This window comes from Heptranchias perlo, chromosome 41, assembly GCF_035084215.1.
Source record: "Heptranchias perlo isolate sHepPer1 chromosome 41, sHepPer1.hap1, whole genome shotgun sequence".
In the NCBI taxonomy this organism is placed as follows: Eukaryota; Metazoa; Chordata; class Chondrichthyes; order Hexanchiformes; family Hexanchidae; genus Heptranchias; species Heptranchias perlo.
This window is the reverse complement of record NC_090365.1, coordinates 2,804,855-2,826,915: the sequence shown is the minus strand read 5'-3', so window position 1 is coordinate 2,826,915 and position 22,061 is coordinate 2,804,855. Positions and strand designations below refer to the sequence as shown.

The following is a 22,061-nucleotide window of genomic DNA, read 5'->3' as shown; positions in this document are numbered from 1 at the left end:
TGGTATTGTCAGCTTGCTGTTTTTTGAAATTTCCCTCCCTGGGATCGAGTTCGAGGGAGTCCGGCTCCCTCCGTCTGGGAAATGCAAGAGGAGAACCTGAGCCTTGACAGCGAGTGCCGGCTGGCTGTTCCACCATGGAGAGGCATCACCGCCGAGAACCACCCTGACCTCTTCCTCCTCCTCTGGCATCCTTTATGGCAGGGGACATTGGATAGCGACCATGAGTGAGATCCCTGGCTGCGTTTTCCCCTCCAGCTTGTTGAGATCGCCTCATTTTAATAAGCCGCAATTATCTCAAACATTCCACTATAATTGTGACTTTGACTCCATCTCTCACCATCTCCCTTCGACATGCTAACTGCTCGACCTTCATATCAGGTAGGATTCCTTGATTTTATATATATATATATATATGAATATATAAGAGTTTTGTGTCTAGCATACATTTCCTGTAAATGTAACACTTCCTGTCACATTTTCCTTGTCACAATTTGCTGATCCTCCTCCTTTAAGACGCTCCTTAAAACCTTCCTCTTTGACCAAGCTTTTGGTCACCTGTCCTAATATCTCCTTATGTGGCTCGGTGTCAAATTTTGTTTAATAATCGCTCCTGTGAAGCGCCTTGGGACGTTTTACGTCAAAGGCGCTATATAAATGCAAGTTGTTGTTGTTGATAACACCCCATTTGTTATATATCAGGTACTTACGTTTGGGTACAGTTGTGAATTTGGCTACTGATCCAGAGACCTGGACTAATTATCCAGAGTTCAAATCCCACCGTGGCACTTTGTGAATTTGAATTCAGTTTTAAAAATCTGGAAATAAAAAGCTGGTATCAGCTTTGGTGGAGAGAGTTCCAGATTTCCAGTTCTTTGTGTGATGAAATGCTTCCTGATTTTGCACTGATAGGCCTAGCTTTAATTTTAAGATTGCGCCCTCTCGTACTTAATTCCCCCACCAGAGGAAATAGTTTCTCTTTATCCACCCTGTCACATTCTTTTATCTTTTTAAACACTTCGATTAGATTACCCCTCTATACACAAGGGAATACAAGCCAGGTTTATGCAACCAGTCCTCATAATTTAACCCTTTTAAGCTACGGTATTTTGGTGAATCTGCGCTGCACCCCCTCCAAAGCCAATATATCCTTCCTGAGATGCGGTGCCCAGAACTGAACGCAGTGTCTGCGGATGGGGTCTGGCCACGTCCCTAAACAACAGAACCAAATTCATAAAACAGGAACAAACCACAACTGGATAGGGAACCTGCCAATGTACAAGGAAGATGTTAAAAAAAATATATTAAGAGAAAAAAAAATCACTCGCCTTATGCTAGTTTTCTCTGCCAATTTGCAAACTTCCCACAGTAACAACAAATGGAGTTGAGGTTCAGATCAGACGTGATCTAATTGAAGGGCGGAACAGGCTCGAGGGGCTGAATGGTATTCGACCCATTCAGGTGGCAGTGTGATATACATAAAGGGTGACAGTTTTCAAATCTGACACTTTGAGATGTGACAGATGCACAGTGCAGACTTGATTTTTCTATAGATAGGTTTGGCTGGATTTCAAATGCTCTCTCCTTCCCGAACATTCTCAAACATGGAAGCATTGTACTTGACAGACTTGTTGAGCTGCCAGGCCAGGCTTGTGGGTTGCTGAGTTTATGAGTGCAGCTGGTAGTTTAGGAGCAACTCTCTGAAATTAAAATTGATTTGAGAATGAAAATTTACATCACGGGAGCAAGGCCGATACAGCAGAGAATTTCCTCCAAGTTTTATGACATTAATCTTCCATGTAGAGTGCCCAAAACCCAATGGGTAATCTCATTTTGGTTTCTTTAATAAAAGAGAGACAGAGGAAGAAAAAAGGACTCAGAACAGGAGAGTGAGAAAAAGTATGGAGAGGGACATAGAGAAAGAGATAAAGTGAGAGGAGTGAAAAATGGGGAGACAGAGAGAGAGAGAGAAACAGAGATAGCCAGTAAAATAGACAGAGAAAGAGATCAAGTGCCGAGAGAGACAAAACAGAAATAGAAAGAGCCAGAGAGAAAAAGAAAGAGAAAGAGCAACACAGAAATCCAGTTGGAGACAGAAGTGGATAGTGGGAGACAGAAGGCTAGAAATTACAGTCGGGGATATTAGTGTACAGTTAATGCCATTGGATCAAATTTCTCTGCCTGTTATTTTAACACAGGCATTTATTTTAAATGGATTAATGCCTCTGCTAAAATAATGCAGAGAGGAATGTGACGTGAAGGAATCCACAAGTTCTGATGTCAGACTCTGGCAACGAAAAGCAAATCAACTTAGCAGCTGCCGGTGAGTCATCCGATTGGAGCAGAGTCTGTCCGGCTGGAGTCTGTCCGCTGACTAATTCCTTTATTATCCTTTCCGACCTGAACATTTATCTCTGGTCCGCTTCAAGAAGTCCCTGAACTGCCGTAACAGAGATGTGTTGAAGTTCAGTGAGTTGCTTTCTGATGGGCAGGGAGTGGGAATTAATTATCTGCTCTGAGAACAGCCCCGGTCACACAGCTGAATCAGAGCCCAGAAGGAGGCCAATCGGCCCATTGTGCCTGTGCCAGCTCTTTGAAAGAGCTGTCCAGTTAGTCTCACTCCCACTGCTCTTTCCTGCAAATTTTTCCTTTTCAAGTATTTATCCAATTCCCTTTCGAAAGTCATTATTGAATTTGCTTCTTTCAGGCAGCGCATTCCAAATCACAACTCGCTGCATTAAAAAAAATTCTCTTCTCCCTCTCTGGTTCTTTTGCCAATTACCTTAAATCTGTGTCCTCTGGTTAGCGACCCTCCTGCCACTGGAAACAGTTCCTCCTTATTTGCTCTATCAAAACCCTTCATAATTTTGAACACCTCTATTAAATCCCTCCTCAACCTTCTCTGCTCGAAGGAGAACAATCCCAGCTTCTCCACGTAACGGAGGTCCTGCGTCCCTGGGACCATTCTAGTAAATCTCTGCACCCTCTCCAAGGCCTTGACATCCTTCCTAAAGTGCGGTGTCCAGAATTGGACACAATAGTCCAGCTGAGGCCTAACCAGTGATTTATAAAAGGTTTAGCAATAACTTTCTTGCTTTCACTGAGTCAGATCCCTGAGTAATGATTAAGAATGTTGGCCTGTGAGCAGTACTCACTTTTAAAGAGACAAGTTGCTTGCCTCTCTCTAACTTATTGATATCAGTAAGGTGGTGCAGTGGTTATAGGGTTGAACTAATAAGAAAGAATTTGCATTTATAAAAGCCCTGATTTTAACTCCCTGTGCTTGACGATAATGGGGAGGACATGGGGTTAAAATCCCAGCAGTGAGCCACTCGCCTGATTCAGGGTCTCGTCGCGAATGCGCCTGCTGTAAGCAGTGGGGGTCCGTATTAACATTTCTAACCCACCTTGAATTGATAACAAGGACCCCAGGCAGGTCAGAGCCAGAGGCACGGAGGCGGCTGTTTGCTATCCTGCCAAATGGGAGAATCAGTCCATGGCCTTGGGTCAAATTCTGCCAGTTCCAGCTGCTCGTTTTGTGATAAAAGCAGCAGTTGCTGGGAACAGTAAGCTGGACAGTCAGCATCTGTAGAGGGAACGGACGAGTTAACGTTTCAGGCCTGGAGCCTCCATCAAAACTACGTTCCACTTTTATTTAAAAGAAATCCCAAGTAAACTTTTTATTGTACTTTTTTTTTCCAAAACATAAATAACATTGTAAGATATCACAGTTTTCAGCAGGAGTTTGATACAGTATTCAGAACACGACTAAACGCGTCACAACAGAACTAACCAGAGGTGCTAAAGGCCCGAGCCTGCAGAGTGGAAATACGTTTAAAACATTTTTTTGACTGACCTCTACTGTGACATGTACAGAGGATCCACAGCTGCAGGTAGAAATCGTGCTCATTGAGGCACGAATTTACACCCAACCAGTTAAGGGCTCCCCTCCCAATCGAGAATTGCCCCCAAAAAAGGTCACGTATAAATTGCTTCCTCCCTCCTTTCCAAAGTGGGATGTGTTAAGTCTCCCCTCCGACATCTTCGCCTCCCACCCCACACACCGCTCCTTTAAAAGGGCCCGATTTCTCGTTCCAGATGTGGAAACATCCCATTGTGCCAGCAGGTTCCTTTCAGCGGGTCACGTGCTTCTTAATGTCTAAACGTAGCTAAAATCCACTTTATACCCAAGTTCTGACAGACCGGCGGCCGGGCCTGCACATCTGCATTTATTTTCTAATTAGCTAAAACTTCTCCTGCAAAACATCTGGGGCGGATCCGGGGCTCAGAAGACGCACCCCCCTTCGGTTTTGATATTCTCTCTCTCTTCTCTTCCCTCCCTCCCCCCCCCAACCTCCGTTTGCCCCATGCTCACATGCTGCGGCATTCAACCTGTAGTCATTGCAGTGATAGTTACACTCCTGCATGTGAAGGGCGTCAAGCCATTTGAACAATGTCCCGAACATGTTTTGTGACTATCCTGTTCTGGGTTGGGGTGGGAGTCTGTAATCTCTAAACCATTCATCCCCTTACCTTTACATATGCTATTCACAGCCTAAGTGCTACATATATACAAGGGCTACGCTCTAACATCACGCCACTTCCGAGGACGTGAACAGACCAGAGATAGATACGGTCAAATGAAGGTTGTGTACAAGGTGTGTTCCCAGTACTCGATCTTATTGCAGCGGGAAGGGTGTCTTCAAGACTGGTTGGGTTATGTTGCAGGGATTAGGGCAGAGCTGTAGAGGAGGAGCAGCTGGCAGTGAAATAATGTATTCAAGAGGCAGTTAAATACAGTGATGGGGAATCTTAGGCCTCTAATGGGAGGACGAGCTGAATGGCCTCCCGTATCTGCACCTACTTTTGAAACGAGGGCAGCCGGCAGCTCTTTGTCTGAAAGTAAAAGGCAGATTAACGTTTCAGGCGCATTGAAGGCTCTGATGAAGTGTTAGCTTTCTCTTTCAGACGCTGGTTTAACCTGCCTGACGGTCCAAGAGTGTGTTTACACTGCAGCAGTTTCCGCAATGCTGTGCTGGCTCACCAGAGTTCCAAATAACATGGCGTCACACCTATATACCAATCGTGATCACCACTGGTACTTTACGGAGGAGCCACACAGACCACAGAGGGAAGTTCCTCCTCCCCAGCCTGGAATTGTAGAATACTGGAATTCCGGTTGGGATTGGAAGGAACCTGGGAGGGTTGAATTTCCTCTGTGTGCTTCTTATAACAAAATCATAAAAAGGGTTCAAACAAATCACACAGAGGAAATCTTGCTCCCCGATTTCTCAGTAGCAATTATGGTAACTGGGGTATATAACTTTCCTCAGCATTCAGTGAAATCTTTACTCAGAATGGTGGGAATGTGGAACTCGCTACCACATGGAGTGGTTGAGGCGAGTAGCATAGATGCATTTAAGGGGGAAGCTAGATAAGTATTTGAAGGAGAAAGGAATAGAAGGATATGTTGATAGGGTGAGATGAAGTAGGGAGGGAGGCGGCTCGTGTGGAGCATAAACGCCAGCATAGACCAGTTGGGCCGTAAAACCGTGCGGTAAAATTCGATGAAACACCCATCACTGATTGTGAATTGGGCGCAATTGCAGAGCGAGAGAGAGAGAGAGAGAGAGAGACAGACACACACACACAGACAGAGACAGACAGACGAGTATGTTGGGAGGCAAATGGTAGCAGTGTGGGGGGGCATGGAATATATTTTGAAAGGGTATGGAAATGTTACTTACACAAACATTGTGGCATTGCCTCCGAGGAGAATGAGGCGGATTTGGTTGCACCTTATACTCAACTGAATTGGAACCTGAGATTTGGGCTTTCATACTTTGCAAGGACTGGGAGCCTTGTGAGGGTGCTGCGTGCGTGCGCCGGGGGTGCGGGAGTCAACGGCGGGGTCCTGAGTAACTGAAGATGCTCCTGATGCCGGATCGCTCCTAGCCTGATTCGGTCAGAGACCCGCGACGTGCCAGGTTCGAGTGACTGGTGCTCAGACCCCGGGATTCCGTCAGGCTGCTGGTGGGCCGCTGCGGGGGCGGGGGGAGGAAAGGGGAGAAAAAGAGAGAGAAGAAGAAGAAACGAGGAACAGTGAATGCAGAGAAACAGGCCTTGTAATTCCTCGGGGGTGGAGTACACCCTAGCCCCATGGATGAATCTACCCGACCCATATCGCCCAAAAACAGCACAACAGGTAACTGGTATTACTGTCTGAGCTGGAAGGGATGGGGTGAGATTTTATTTTATTTTTAGCAGCAGTGTATAAGGGAACTGGCTGAACAAAATCAAAACTGGAGCCACTTTCTCTGGAGTTTGGTTTCCCAGCATTTTAAAATATAAATTCCCCCCACCCTCCCAGGCCCTTAGCAATGCTGGTCCCAAGGTCAGGGGGGGGGGTCTCTTGCGCCCAGTCTTGCAGCCAGAGAGTATAAGTTATTTCCCTCATTCATATAGGGTCACACGGCTGCCCGAATCGTGGGGTGGGCATATTAGCAGCTGTGGCCAAACCCGCAGGAATTCCTGCCGGGGTTAAGGGGGCTCTAGTGTTACTAGGTGCTGCCCCTCCCCCAGGCCACAGAATTCCAGTCCCAGCACCTCCGGCAATGCAGCACCCACTCAGTGCTGCATTGCGGTGTCAGCAGAGAGCAGTGGGACCCAAAGCCCCAACCTTCTGATCCAGATGCAAATATTACCAAATGAGCTAGGGCTAATGCGTGACAGTAAAGTGGGGTGGGGTGGGGTGGGGTGAGGTGGGGGTCGAGGTCAAGATACCCAGATAAACCCACAAAAAATACTTTGAAAAGCTGAGTGACTGATCAGCACGCGGATAAAGACAAGGCCTTGTACAAGAGGACAGATGTAGGGGGAGGAGAAATAGAAATAGCTTACCTGAAAGGTGTCCACAATCATCTTGCTGCCCACATTCAGAACATTCAGAGAATTCGCTCGCTTCATCCTGCAAGAGAAGAGACAGTACTTTAATTTTCATCCTGCCCTATTAACTATGGACCATTCCGAGCCAATTGGGGTGAGCAGCCGATAGGCTCTCAGAACTAAATTTGCTGATGACACAAAGGTAGGTAGGAAAGTAAGTTGTGAAGGAGTCTGCAAAGGGATATAGATAGGTTAAGTGAGTGGGCAAAAATCTGGCAGATGGAGCATAATGTGGGAAAATGTAAACTTGTCCACTTTGGCAGGAGGAATAGAAAAGCAGTATATTGTTTAAATGGAGAGAGATTGCAGAACTCTGAGGTACATGAATCACAAAAAGTTAGTATGCAGGTACAGCAAGTGATTAGGAAGGCAAATGGAATGTTGTCATTTATTGCAAGGGGAATGGAATATAAAAAGAGATGTTTTGCTACAGTTGTACAGGGCATTGGTGAGACCACATCTGGAATAATGTGTGCAGTTTTGGTCTCCTTATTTGAGAAAGGACATAATTGCTTTAGAGGCGGTTCAGAAAAGGTTCACTTGACTGATTCCTGGGATGAGGGGGTTATCTTATGAGGAAAGGTTGGACAAGTTGGGCCTGTATACACTGGAGTTTAGAAGAATAAGAGGTGATCTTACTGAAACATTTAAGATCTTGAAGGGACTTGAAGGGGTAGATGCTGAGGGGATGTTTCCCCTTGTGGGAGAGACCAGAACTGGGGCCAAGGTTTAAAAATAAGGGGTCTCTCATTTAAGAGGGAGATGAAGAGAATTTTTTTTCTGAGGGTCGTGAGTCTGTGGAACTCCCTTCCCCAGAGAGCGGTGGAGGCAGGGTCATTGAATATTTTTAAGGCTGTGTTAGATAGATTCCTGATTAACAAGGGAGTCAAAGGTTATAGTAGGTAGACGGGAAAGTCGGGTTGAGGTCACAATCAGATCGTCCATGATCTTATCAAATGGCAGAGCAGGCTCGAGGGGGCGAATGGCCTACTTCTGCTCTTAATTCGTAACTCTTAACTCACACACAACCTCCAGCAACTAATGAACTACAGTCCTGGGTGACTCACTGACTAATCCCAGGGCAGGTACAGCACGGGTTAGATACAGAGTAAAGCTCCCTCTACACTGTCCCATCAATACTCCCAGGGCAGGTACAGCACGGGTTAGATACAGAGTAAAGCTCCCTCTACACTGTCCCATCAATACTCCCAGGGCAGGTACTGCACGGGTTAGATACAGAGTAAAGCTCCCTCTACACTGTCCCATCAAACACTCCCAGGCCAGGTACAGCATGGGTTAGATACAGAGTAAAGCTCCCTCTACACTGTCCCATCAAACACTCCCAGGGCAGGTACAGCATGGGTTAGATACAGAGTAAAGCTCCCTCTACACTGTGTCTCAGCCCCAACCTCAAGGGTGACACAACCTATGTTCGCCATTCTCATGATTGGAATCACTTGCTCACCCAGAGGATAAACCTTGATTTAAATTGAGAAATGATTGACATGCGAAAGCTTGCACTGTAGGACAGCACCAAGATTCAAAAGAAAAGGAGAGAAGGTGAGGTAAGTACCTAATGGTAGTTAGATAGTACATCAACAACTTGCATTTATATAGCGCCTCTCACATAGCAAGATGTCCCAAGGTGCTTCACAGGAGCGTTATCAGACAAAATGAGACACCGAGTCACATAAGGCGATACTGGACAGCTGGGTCAAAGGGGTAGGTTTTAAGGAGTGTCTTAAAAGGAGGAGAGGTAGAGAAGTTTAGGGAGGGAATTCCAGAACTTAGGGCCTAGGCAGCTTCAGGCACGGCCATCAATGGAGGGGCGAAGGAAATTGGGGATCCACAAGAGACCAGAATTGGAGGAGCGTAGAGAACTCGGAGGGTTGTAGGGCTGGAGGAGGTTACAGAGAGGGAGGGGCAGAACTTGGACTTCAAAGCCTGTGGATCGTAGGGAAGAATGAGGGAGAGGAGTCTCCCTAAATCATCCAGCACTGGCGAGTTTCGTACCCTGGGTTTTTGGGCCTTGTGTCTTGTGTTGCAACACCTTTCAGCTTTCGGACAAGTTTCTCGCTGCTTCTTCGGATGGAGTCACGCAGTTTGGTGAAGGAACCGCTGCGTTTCAGACTCCCGAGCGTGTCCTACAGCGGAACAAAACAACAAGCACATTTAAAAAAAAACAAAACTGCAATACTTTATTGTGCTGAACACAACCTGCATCAACACTGGCAGAAAAGATTAATTAAAACAAAGTTCTCGCAGCGACTGAATACACACAAACCCTTTGAGAGGGAGGGGAACGATTTGGGTTCTAAAGACATTAATAACTTTTAGTTTTACTTCAGTGAAGACTGGGCAACTTGGCTGCTGCAAGCATTTGAAATCCAATTAAAAAAGTTAAGACAGTTGAAACTAGATGCATATTCTTGAAGGTCTCCCAGGAGACAACTCTTTAAAGGATTTAAAGCTGCTGCTTGATGTACACCCACTTCAAAAAACACCAGCCATCAATATATTTATTTATTGTACCCTCAGTCCGAGGCGGATTGGTGCCTGTTTTCAGACTGCACATTCCCAGCAGTTTTAATTCTGCTTTATCCCCAACTCAGTCACTTGGCAGAAGCTCTCACATTAATAACCAGACAAAACAGACAATATTTGACATCTCCCCCCGGCCTTAACACAACAAAGTTTATCAGACACAGAGCAGGAGAGAAGGTACAGAGGTAGGTGTTATATAGTCTTCATGTGATGGACAGTGTTAGTATCAGGAAGGTCTCTGCATCCAAGAGACTGAAAAAGAGAAGAGAAGGGGGTTAGTATGGCTGGAGAAAGATTGAACCATTTCAGATTTAAAAAAAAATTGTTTCATGAATTCTTGTGCTCATCAAACACTCCTGGGTCAGATGCAGTACAGGTTAGATATAGAGTAAAGCTCCCTCTACACTGTCCCATCAAACACTCCCAGGGCAGGAACAGCATGGGTTAGATACAGAGTAAAGCTCCCTCCACATTGTCCCATCAAACACTCCCAGGGCAGGTACAGCACGGGTTAGATACAGAGTAAAGCTCCCTCTACACTGTCCCATCAAACGCTCCCAGGGCAGGAACAGCACGGGTTAGATACAGAGTAAAGCTCCCTCCACACTGTCCCATCAAACGCTCCCAGGACAGGTACAGCATGGGTTAGATACAGAGTAAAGCTCCCTCCACACTGTCCCATTAAACACTCCCAGGGCAGGTACAGCATGGGTTAGATACAGAGTAAAGCTCCCTCCACACTGTCCCATCAAACACTCCCAGGGCAGGTACAGCACGGGTTAGATACAGAGTAAAGCTCCCTCTACACTGTCCCATCAAACGCTCCCAGGGCAGGAACAGCACGGGTTAGATACAGAGTAAAGCTCCCTCCACACTGTCCCATCAAACGCTCCCAGGACAGGTACAGCATGGGTTAGATACAGAGTAAAGCTCCCTCCACACTGTCCCATTAAACACTCCCAGGGCAGGTACAGCATGGGTTAGATACAGAGTAAAGCTCCCTCCACACTGTCCCATCAAACACTCCCAGGGCAGGTACAGCATGGGTTAGATACAAAGTGAAGCTCCCTCCACACTGTCCCATCAAACGCTCCCAGGACAGGTACAGCATGGGTTAGATACAGAGTAAAGCTCCCTCCACACTGTCCCATTAAACACTCCCAGGGCAGGTACAGCATGGGTTAGATACAGAGTAAAGCTCCCTCCACACTGTCCCATCAAACACTCCCAGGGCAGGTACAGCATGGGTTAGATACAAAGTGAAGCTCCCTCTACACTGTCCCATCAAACACTCCCAGGGCAGGTACAGCATGGGTTAGATACAGAGTAAAGCCCCCTCCACACTGTCCCATCAAACACTCCCAGGGCAGGTACAGCATGGGTTAGATACAGAGTAAAGCTCCCTCTACACTGTCCCATCAAACGCTCCCAGGACAGGTACAGCATGGGTTAGATACAGAGTAAAGCTCCCTCTACACTGTCCCATCAAACACTCCCAGGGCAGGTACAGCATGGGTTAGATACAGAGTAAAGCTCCCTCTGTACTGCGCGAACTGTGTACCTCAGTCCCCTACTACATCAATGTGGCATTTTTTAATTTCCCACTCCAGTTGCCGAGAGATTGACAACTTGGTGCTGAATTAGGGACAGTTTTGTATTATGGGCCCATGCCCACTGCCTCAACACATTTCACATAACGGGGGGCGGGGGCAGGAGGTAATATTCAACTTTGGCAGAGGCGGAAACTGGCAGTGAAGATCAGCTGCCCGTTACGTGTCCACCTGATTTTCCTTTCCACTGCCTTTGAGCTGCTGATCCACATTTGCCAGTTTTCCACCTGCACCAGTCTTTAAACAGCCAGCGGACAGAGGCAACTTTCATCCCATCAGTGAAATCGAACCAATATCCCAGAGGTTAAAGGTCAGTGCCTAACCCACTGCAGCATGTAATCTCCCTTTAAAAAAATAATTTAAATTTTAAACAACGTCCGAGGGAACTATTTCATGCAATCGCTGCATACATCCACCCTTTGACAGAGTCCAGTACTTCTGATCACCGTACTATTACACCAATGTATTGATCATGGCCATCAAGCTTTCTCTCAATCACTCCATCAGTGCCACTGTCACCTTCTGACTTTTTCCCATTTGCTTGGCCTCCCCCCCACTCTCTTCCTTCGCCATATCAATGATCTCCACTCATTATCCAATCTTTTACGGCTGATTCCTCTCTACACTCATCAACTCCCCTAGTTCTCGCAGGGCAACGGCTGCACCTCCATCTCCTTCAATGGGGCGATGAAAATCTCATTTATTTCAATTCCTCGGAGACAGTTTCCAACGTCTCTCCCAAATTCAACCAACATCTCATCTTCATTGGCTCCATTTTAGAGCTTCTCTATCTTCGACGCTCTTGCGTTTCCCTACAGCCGTGATCTCAAATTAGACTTCCCCGTCTCCCCATTTCCCCCGTTGCTGACCTGTCTCCAAAGAGTTTGCTGTCGTCTTTTGTGCTCAATACAAAAGTATTCAACAACTCTTAACCCTTTTTAAAGCCCAAGTCCACCCTACTCCTATATCAGGGAAAGCTCTTCCAGTACCTCTAACTCACCCTGAGAGAGGATACAAGCTTATTGTTTGACAGGATTATTCTCCCCTCTAGTTCCTAATCAGCCTCTCTCTCCTCCTACTGCAGCTATTTTATCAACACTATTAAGGCCGCTTTTCTCTTCTGCCTTCATTCCAGTGGCTTAAACTATCAGCCAATCTCCTTGATTCACCCCATATATTTTTCTACTGGTTTCAACCTTGGTGTCCTGTACTTGGCTGTGTATCGTGACACCACAAGTCCTGGCCACAATGGAGATGACTGGGTATTTCACCCGTCAAATCACGCCTGGAGACCGCACTGCTGCAAGTGACCGGGATTGATTTTACGCACATAATTTGTATTACGTAACTATCCTCCACCCACTGCGTTCTGCTGGAGAAATCACCCTGCTTTTATCGGGAGACAATCACCCTGCTTTGGCATGAGTTCTGTTTGCCGTAGAACGTAGAGACTCTAATTAAATAGGCTCTGTAGACCGTTATTGTAGTGCTCGGTTTGCTGAGTAAATAGACTTTGTTTGCTGTAAAATGGACTGTTTGCCGTGAGTCCTGCCGTAAGTTCCACCCCGCCTCCAACTCATTGGCTGACTGTGGTGTCAATAGACACTCTGCCTGCATTTTGGGCCTCAGCCCTTCACCTGGGTTTTGAATTAAAATATTATCGGATCTACAGTAGTGGTAGACAAATAAAACAGTCACCGCACCAGTCAAATTGGTTTCCCCTCTGCACTCACTTTTCCTCCCGAACAAAGCAACATATTACTCTACACGAGAGATTCCGCCACCTGGTGTGAGTCTCATATTGATCTGTCATTACTCTGACAAGCAACTAATTCCAGTGATTGCTTCCTGTTCCAAGTGGTGTACTTACCCCATTCCATTCTACTCCCATACTCACTTCCTCGCTACCAGCCGGCCCATTAGCAAATATCACAGTGCTGGTGTCCAGGTAGTCGCAGGGGTAGGGCCTCCTGCAGGAGATAGTGCCAAGTGTGACGTCAGCTGCCTACAGAGGAACACCGCACAGATCAGTAAATGAACAATGCTGACACCCAGAACATTCGTTAGATTGTGCACCTCTACCGAGGTCTTGTTGGCACAATTCCAAAGTGAAATGTCATTTCAAACAATAAAATCCAGACATTAGGTTTCACAAGTTCCGTTGGTGGATTGACCTTGAGGTGTTGGACTGAGGCACACAGACCAGGGAGGTCCCAGTTTCAATGCAGACGGGTTAGAAGTAGGGCCTCAATGTGCCTGGTTAGGGAAGGAGAAAAAATAAAATCCAATTAGGAATCACGTTCCTGATCCAATGAAAGTGCGTGTGTGGGCAGGTGATGAAAGAACGAACAAATGAACTTGCATTTATATAGTGCCTTTCACGACCTCAGGATGTCCCAAAGCGCTTTACAGATAATGAAGTACAAGGTGAGGACCAGGTTGGGCTTAGTTGTGATATTCCAACCCCCACCGTGATAAATAGTCGGCCAAAACTCACTATCTAGGATCAGACACTGAGGCCAACCAGCACCCACGTAATCGTACTCCAGCAGATATCAGCACCTTCAGGAGAGAAATGGGTGGGGGTAGGGGGGGGAATTAATTCTGCTTTCGCGACACTAGTACTGTACAACCTCCGGGACAAAGCTACCTTTGGCAAGGAATCTCTAGCCGCTTTGTTCGTGATTGGAACAATCTCGTTCCCTCCCTGTTGCAGCTGCAGAGTTCCGTTGCCATCTGGTAGTCCTGGTGTATCACTGAAAAGGGTAGATTCTGTCAATGTTTAAATCCAGCTTCTATTTAAGAAAACAAAAATATATTAGGATGCAATTTTCAATCTATAATTCAGATGATCCTAGCGCCCCAGTGGCTGAGTATACATCCTAGAATCATGCAGCACAGAAGGAGGCCATTCAGCCCGTCGTGCCTGTACTGGCTCTTTGAAAGCTATCCAATTAATCCCACTCCCCTTGTTCTTTCCTTATCGCCCTGAAAATGTTTCCTTTTTAAGTATATATTCAATTCCCTTTTGAGAGTTACTATTGAATCTGCTTCTACCACCCTTTCAGGCAGTGCATTCCAGATCATAACAATTTGCTGCGTAAAACGATTTCTTATCTCCCCTTGGCTTTTTTCCAATTATCTTAAATCTGTGTCCTTTGGTTACCGACCCTCCTGCCAGTGGAAATAGCTTCTCCCTAACTACTCTATCAAAACCCCTCATATATGAGCCCACTCCCAAAACCTTACTACACTTGTTACGGTTTAAAAAAAAGATAATGGTAATTTCTCCTTCCCACGATGAGACCTGCCCCTTTTCAATCGCCTTCTCTCCAGGCTATGGGGTACTGCACCCAGAGGGATTCCCATGTATTTCAATGGGCTCAGAACTTCAGGATAGATCCAGAACCGCCCGATCCCCATTAAACACGAGACCCGCAAAGGATTCAGCGTATCCCGCCAGTAATGGCGTCGCATAGCTCCAGATTGGCTGCACAGTTCTGATCCGCAGTTGAAACGAACGAAGCCTCTCTGGGATAGAGGTGGTTCCTCCCAATCAGTTACATCTCCAGAACAGTCGGAAAAAGGAAACCCAAATGGGGAATTTGAGAATATCTCGTGGCATTGCTCGCCGACAGTCTGGGGTCTGGCGCACGGTTTTGATGTTCAGCAGCTCACTTAGCCTGTCCCTTTAAGGTCACTGCTCAGGGAAAGTGGTCTAAATAGGCAAATCCTGAGGTCAATTAAGGGTTAATTGTTGAGGCAAGTTTCTGTAGATTGCCAGCTGCTTGTAAATCACCAGCTCCGCTGCCTGGGGATAGACCAGGTTATCAAGGTCAGTAAAAACACAGCAGAAAATGACTGGCTTTCTTTTTTTATGATGTGGAGATGCCGGTGATGGACTGAGGTGGACAAATGTAAGGAATCTTACAACACCAGGTTATAGTCCAACAATTTTATTTTAAAATCACAAGCTTTCGGAGATTATCCCCTTCACCTGACGAAGGGGATAATCTCCGAAAGCTTGTGACTTTAAAATAAAATTGTTGGACCATAACCTGGTGTTGTAAGATTCCTTACATTTCTTTTTTTAATATATGCTTTTGACACTTTGAAGTGTGACAGATGTCTTCTAGACACAAGACACTTCCAGATACACCCCTGGAATCATCCTGGTAAATCCCTTTGTGAGGAAGACAGTGGAGGCCAAGTCATTAGATGTATTCAAGAAGGAGATAGATATATTTCTTAATGCTAAAGGGATCAAGGGATATGGGGAAAAAGCAGGAACAGGATACTGAGTTAGACGATCAGCCATGATCATTTTGAATGGCGGAGCAGGCCCGAAGGGCTGAATGGCCTACTCTTGCTCCTATTTTCTATGTTTCTATCAAGACATAAACAATGAATGGTGCATCGGTGGTAAGGTGGATGCTTTCCACACTGCAGTATATTTTCTTTGTGCACTCCTTGGCGTTAAGGGAACCCAGCCATCTGCACACAAGAATTTTAAAACCAATGTAAAATACTTCTATGGAGCTCGACTCACTTCCCCTCCCACTCAGACTATACAGAGCTTTCAGAAGTCCACGGAAGAATTATACAGAGAAAACATACAGCTCTAGTCAGAGATCACGGAATCAGGTCAATGAGAAGTGGCAGAGATTGAATATTTGGGGACTGAGTTGCAATGTGGATGGACACAAAGCCTTTCCACCCCGTGACTGAATCCACTGCCCGACAATTAGATTTTTCATTATTTATAAATAGGAGAGTTAAACGTCTTGCTTAGGTTTCCTCAACAGCAAAACTAGTTGATATCTAAAGTGAGAGATGAACAATACCTGGAGGCTGTGCAGTAGTTTGAAGACTCGATGTGTTCCCAGTAGCTGCCTGCAGGGGTCAGTCTGCCCTAAATGCAACAAAAGAAAGGGGAGTCCTCTTCAAAGGGTCCCAGCTGCTCAGTCAGCCTTGGCAACAGGAAAAGAGGAAGTGAAGGAGGAAATAAAGAAAGATGAAATAAAGAGAGAGTGAGAAAGAGAGATGCAGAGAGAGGGTGAGAGCGAAGAGGAAGAGCAAAAGCTTGTAAGCAGAGACCACATGAGCAAGGTGTAGATGGAAATCAAACAGCAAAGGGAACAGGGGTATGGGGCAAAAACAGAGAGGCATGTATATTCACTAATATGAGGTACCTGCCAAGTAAGTATCTCAAACAAACTAAAGGAACACACATTCCTTCCTGATGCTATCAGAAGTGACCCAGAGTGCATGCTCGCTCCTCATTTACATGTGTGATTCACACCAACAAAGGCTCGATCTTCACGTACACCACGTAGGTAAAAGTTTAAGTCCCGGCCAATGTTTCTCCCGCAACCAAAACCACTAAGACAGTTTAATTGGTCATGTCGGTTTGTAGGATTGGGCTGTAAGCAAAAGAGTTGTCATGTTTGTGCATGTAGCAAGTCACTCACTTCCAAGTAATTCACTATCCATTAAGCAATTTGGGAGATTTGAGAAATGTGATAAAGTGCTGTATAAACTGAAAACAAACTCTACAGGTTTATCAGGGGATTTAGTCATTCTCTGCTCAATATTCAATCATTTTTTCAGCAGATATAGAAGATGAAGGGGTGATCTAATTGAGATGTTTAAGAAAATTAATGGAGTTGATGGGGTAGATAGAAAGAAATTATTTCCTGTGGTGGGGGGAGTCCAAAACAATTGAAAATAACCTTAAAATTAGAGCTCGGCCGTTCAGGGGTGATGTCAGGAAGCACTTCTTCACACAAAGGGGAGTGGAAATCTGGAACTCTCTCCCCAAAAAAGCTGTTGAGGCTGGGGGTCAATTGAAAATTTCAAAACAGTTATTGATATATTTTTGTTGGGTAAGAGTATTAAGAGATATAGAACCAAAGTGGGTAAATGGAGTTAAGATACAGATCAGCCATGATCTAATTGAATGGAGGAACAGGTTCAGGATGCTGAATGGCCTCCTCATGCTCCTATGAATCATTTCACATCTTTTTTTGAGCAATAAAACTTAAAGGCATAAGTCAGAATAAAACCATAACTTCATCCAAAAAAAACCCCACAATGAAGCACACGTAATTGTTAAAAATCATGAGGTAACCGGCATTCCAATTGGAGCCACATGACTGCCATATTGGAGACTAGATCATAGAATCATAGAAGTTTACATAATGGAAACAGGCCCTTCGGCCCAATATGTCCATGTCGCCCAGTTTATACCACTAAGCTAGTCCCAATTGCCTGCACTTGGCCCATATCCCTCTATACCCATCTTACCCATGTAACTGTCCAAATGCTTTTTAAAAGACAAAATTGTACCCGCCTCTACTACTGCCTCTGGCAGCTCGTTCCAGACACTCACCACCCTTTGAGTGAAAAAATTGCCCCTCTGGACCCTTTTGTATCTCTCCCCTCTCACCTTAAATCTATGTCCCCTCGTTATAGACTCCCCTACCTTTGGGAAAAGATTTTGACTATCTACCTTATCTATGCCCCTCATTATTTTATAGACTTCTATAAGATCACCCCTAAACCTCCTACTCTCCAGGGAAAAAAGTCTCAGTCTATCCAACCTCTCCCTATAAGTCAAACCATCAAGTCCGGTGCACTCTTTCTAGTTTAATAATATCCTTTCTATAATAGGGTGACCAGAACTGTACACAGTATTCCAAGTGTGGCCTTACCAATGTCTTGTACAACTTCAACAAGACATCCCAACTCCTGTATTCAATGTTCTGACCAATGAAACCAAGCAAGCTGAATGCCTTCTTCACCACTCTATCCACCTGTGACTCCACTTTCAAGGAGCTATGAACTTGTACTCCTAGATCTCTTTGTTCTATAACTCTCCCCAACGCCCTACCATTAACGGAGTAGGTCCTGGCCCGATTCGATCTACCAAAATGCATCACCTCACATTTATCTAAATTAAACTCCATCTGCCAATCATCGGCCCACTGGCCCAATTTATCAAGATCCCGTTGCAATCCTAGATAACCTTCTTCACTGTCCACAATGCCACCAATCTTGGTGTCGTCTGCAAACTTACTAACCATGCCTCCTAAATTCTCATCCAAATCATTAATATAAATAACAAATAACAGCGGACCCAGCACCGATCCCTGAGGCACACCGCTGGTCACAGGCCTCCAGTTTGAAAAACAACCCTCTACAACCACCCTCTGTCTTCTGTCGTCAATCCAATTTTGTATCCAATTGGCTACCTCACCTTGGATCCCGTGAGATTTAACCTTATGTAACAACCTACCATGCGGTACCTTGTCAAAGGCTTTGCTAAAGTCCATGTAGACCACGTCTACTGCACAGCCCTCATCTATCTTCTTGGTTACCCCTTCAAAAAACTCAATCAAATTCGTGAGACATGATTTTCCACTCACAAAACCATGCTGACTGTTCCTAATCAGTCCCTGCCTCTCCAAATGCCTGTAGATCCTGTCTCTCAGAATACCCTCTAACAACTTATCCACTACAGATGTCAGGCTCACCGGTCTGTAGTTCCCAGGCTTTTCCCTGCCGCCCTTCTTAAACAAAGGCACAACATTTGCTACCCTCCAATCTTCAGGCACCTCACCTGTAGCTGTCGATGATTCAAATATCTCTGCTAGGGGACCCGCAATTTCCTCCCTAACCTCCCATAACGTCCTGGGATACATTTCATCAGGTCCCGGAGATTTATCTACCTTGATGCGCGTTAAGACTTCCAGCACCTCCCTCTCTGTAATATGTACACTCCTCAAGACATCACTATTTATTTCCCCAAGTTCCCTAACATCCATGCCTTTCTCAACCGTAAATACCGATGTGAAATATTCATTTAGGATCTCACCCGTCTATGCCAAAATATAACGAGGCAGTGGCTAGACTGAGTTTCCAGCACCACTGCTACTCTATCAAGAGCAAAGAGCAGGATTTGGAGGGGTTGAATGGTGATTAGGATTGGTGAAGATTAGGTCATGTTTCACATGTAGCTGCAGAATGCCAAGACGCGACCCTGATTGGAAGGATATTAACTTCACTGTACAAAAGTAGCTCAAAAACAAATTTTAAATTACTGGGCAGATTTTCCTCTGGCTGTGCTTGGGTGTAAAGGATCACAGGTCCAGGAAAACTAGGTGGGCTCGTTTATCCTGTTTCCCTCTATGGCTCCACCCAAGTGCAATCAGAGGAAAAACTGCCTGTATCTGTTCCCAAGATTCAAATGTCCCACACCTTCCTCCTCCCTGCATCCTCAAGACATATCTCATCATCTCCTACCTTCTCCGGACCCCTTTACCTCCCTTTGTCTTCCTTCATCATCCAATCTGGAGATTTCTAAGGCCCCAGCTTATTGTTATCACATCTTCTCTCCTACTCTTTTCAACCTTTGTGGTGTTCTGTACTGTGGCCCTTGACCCTTCACTCACTAGTCTCAATAAAAAGCACAAGGCTATTTCTTCCCCCACCCTCATATCCTGGAGTAGGAATCAGAGCAGGGCCTTAACCTGGAGTTATTCCCAAAACATCTGAATGCTGCAACTGTTGCAGTTGACTTTTCAGATGCAAGTCAGGCTGACTAGAAGTTGCATCACCAGGGACCACGCATTGAGAGCGTGGAACAAAAGACTTAAGTTTTCTGTTTGGTTATGAAAAATCAGATGAGCCAGCCCCCAAGTGGATAGATGACATAGTGCAGGCACAGCAAAAGGAAGCAGTGATTAGGAGGGGAGAGATCAGGCAGGCAGAGACAGAGACAGCTCATCAAACACCTCTGCGGGATGCACTGAAGAAAGAAAACGTGGTTAGATTATTACAATGATCAGGGCTACAACTAGAGCAGATCTTTGAACAGTTCTATGGATTTCAGCTGCCGTCAGTGACACTGTGGTGCACTGATTGGGTGACGTTGGGCAACTTTATTGTAACAAAAGGCCGTATAATGGAGTTGTGCTGTGCAATGGTCAACCCGACCATTACTGTTCCAAGCAACTTAAAAGAGGACAGTTAGCTTGCCTGGTGGGTAACTGTGCTAGTCTGGCATCATACTGAGATTTACAGACCCCGCAAGACCTCAGGTTCGATCCCTGGTCTGTGCTAAGTGAGCCGATCCTAACTTGGGTGGTCACAGGATTGCTACAATTGGCCTCAGAATTTTCGGGCTGGGGGCGCGGAAATTCAACCGGAAGTTCCCGATCACAAAATAGTGACCTTCCCAAAACATGCATGTGGGCGGGGGGGGGGAGGGGGACGTTGGGCGAGGACAGGAACATAGGTACAGGAGGCCATTCAGCCCCTCTAGCCTGATCCGCCATCAATAGATCATGGTGGGATCAGGGTTGGCTGTGATGCTGCCCTCGTGGTGGAATAGTCTGCCGGTACTCAGCAGCTAGACGCAGACACGGAGATGGCCAGTTGGGTGAGGTAGCGGAGGGGTGGCCGACACTTGTGGAACTGGAACTGAAGTCAAAAAGTCCAGGAGGAGGAGGAATTTAGGGTAGGAAATAACACACAAATACCTTTGTGGGTAGCGCAGGATTCCATGACAATGGGCAGGGCTTGGGCCCCCACCCAAAACTCCCCATACGGGAAATTGCAGTCCTTACCTGCCCTGCCACAGCATCAAGTGAAGGCCATGGAGGGACAAGTAAATAAATGAATACAATTGAGGGAGACTAGGACTGGGTGGCACTGTGGGTTGGAGACTGGCCTTTAACCTCGATTTAGATCCAACTCAAACTGATGGGATGTAAGTCTCTGGCTGTAAGGATCCAACGTGAAAGGAGTCTCAATCCAGTTCCTAGTGGGTACGGTCTCATAGTATAAAAATACCCCCAATTCAACACCAGTTGGCAGTATCACTCAGAGAAGCAACAGGTTGGCTGAAAAATATCACACCAGGGCTCTTTTGAGGTTGGGGCAGAGTTTTCCTCTGTATCTAACCATGCTACACCTGCCCTGGGGAGTGTTTCATATGTGCACAAAATGGAAAGTATCCCATTCCCAGCACCAACACTCCACACCTTGAAGAGCACGAAATTCATGCGCAAAAAAAAGTGTAAATGGGACTTTTTCACAAATCCTAGACACACTGGCAGGTCTTGTGGGCGGTTTGCCTGCCGACAGACACAGTATGGTACAACACAACCTAGATGAGGGGAAAAAGGCAGAAAAACAGTAACTTAATAAAAAGCACTTTTGTATGAAACCTTTTATATCTTAGAGCTGTAAAGAAATAGTCAAACCTTATTACCAGTGACAGATTAACAAAGCTTTACAATAGCACGAAGCAACCTGCAAAAAAAAACTATCAGAAAAAAGCCAGATTGTTGTCCAACATCTGCAGTAACACAGGCATGAATTTAGCTGAACGTTAAAAGTATTGCACAGCGGGAATTAAAACCAAATTGCTCATTTATCGTTTACACGGATGCAGGCTAGTTTTTAATGCTTGCTGACTGTTAAGTCTTGCCAGTTTGTGACCGAGTTGAGGGATAAAGTGAAAACAATTAAGTATTTATATGGAATTACATAGAATGTACAGCACAACCATTCGGCCCAACGGGTCCATGCTGGCGTTTATGCTCCACACGAGCCACCCTATCAGCATAACCTCTATTCCTTTCTCCCTCATGTACTTATCCAGCTTTCCCTTAAATGCATCTTTGCTATTCACCTCAACTACTCCATGTGGTAGGGAGTTCCACATTCTCACCACTCTCTGGGTAAAGAAGTTTCTCCTGAATTCCCTTTTGTATTTATTGGTATATTTATGGCCTCTAGTTTTGAAAGTATGAAGGGAGAGGGCTGCTGTTGCGACACAGCTCCCACCAACCAAGCACTTCAGCTACAACTGACACAAAACACTGTAAAAGGTAAATGTTTTTCACAAAATAGTTTTAGGGATTAAAGGGAGCCATCCTGTCGAGCCTGTATAATTAG

At 45.6% G+C, this 22,061-nt stretch overlaps 1 protein-coding gene across 5 annotated transcripts in view; it reads right to left on the bottom strand.

Annotated features, from left to right (window-relative positions):
* Positions 1 to 3,646: 3,646 nt before the first annotated feature.
* The window catches only part of klc3 (kinesin light chain 3), a 54,711-nt gene continuing 36,296 nt past the window's right edge, over positions 3,647 to 22,061 (bottom strand). For 4 of the 5 annotated variants that reach the window (XM_067974881.1, XM_067974883.1, XM_067974882.1 and 1 more), the window contains exons 11-16: positions 15,941 to 16,008; positions 13,747 to 13,852; positions 12,967 to 13,101; positions 8,956 to 9,086; positions 6,898 to 6,964; positions 3,647 to 6,038 (exon numbers count right to left, since the gene is read on the bottom strand). In XM_067974881.1, coding sequence (XP_067830982.1) covers positions 5,949 to 6,038; positions 6,898 to 6,964; positions 8,956 to 9,086; positions 12,967 to 13,101; positions 13,747 to 13,852; positions 15,941 to 16,008 — 597 coding nt within the window. In that variant the 3' untranslated portion in view covers positions 3,647 to 5,948. The remainder of the gene's footprint in view (positions 6,039 to 6,897; positions 6,965 to 8,955; positions 9,087 to 12,966; positions 13,102 to 13,746; positions 13,853 to 15,940; positions 16,009 to 22,061) is intronic. The other variant, XM_067974885.1, reaches the window with a different exon arrangement.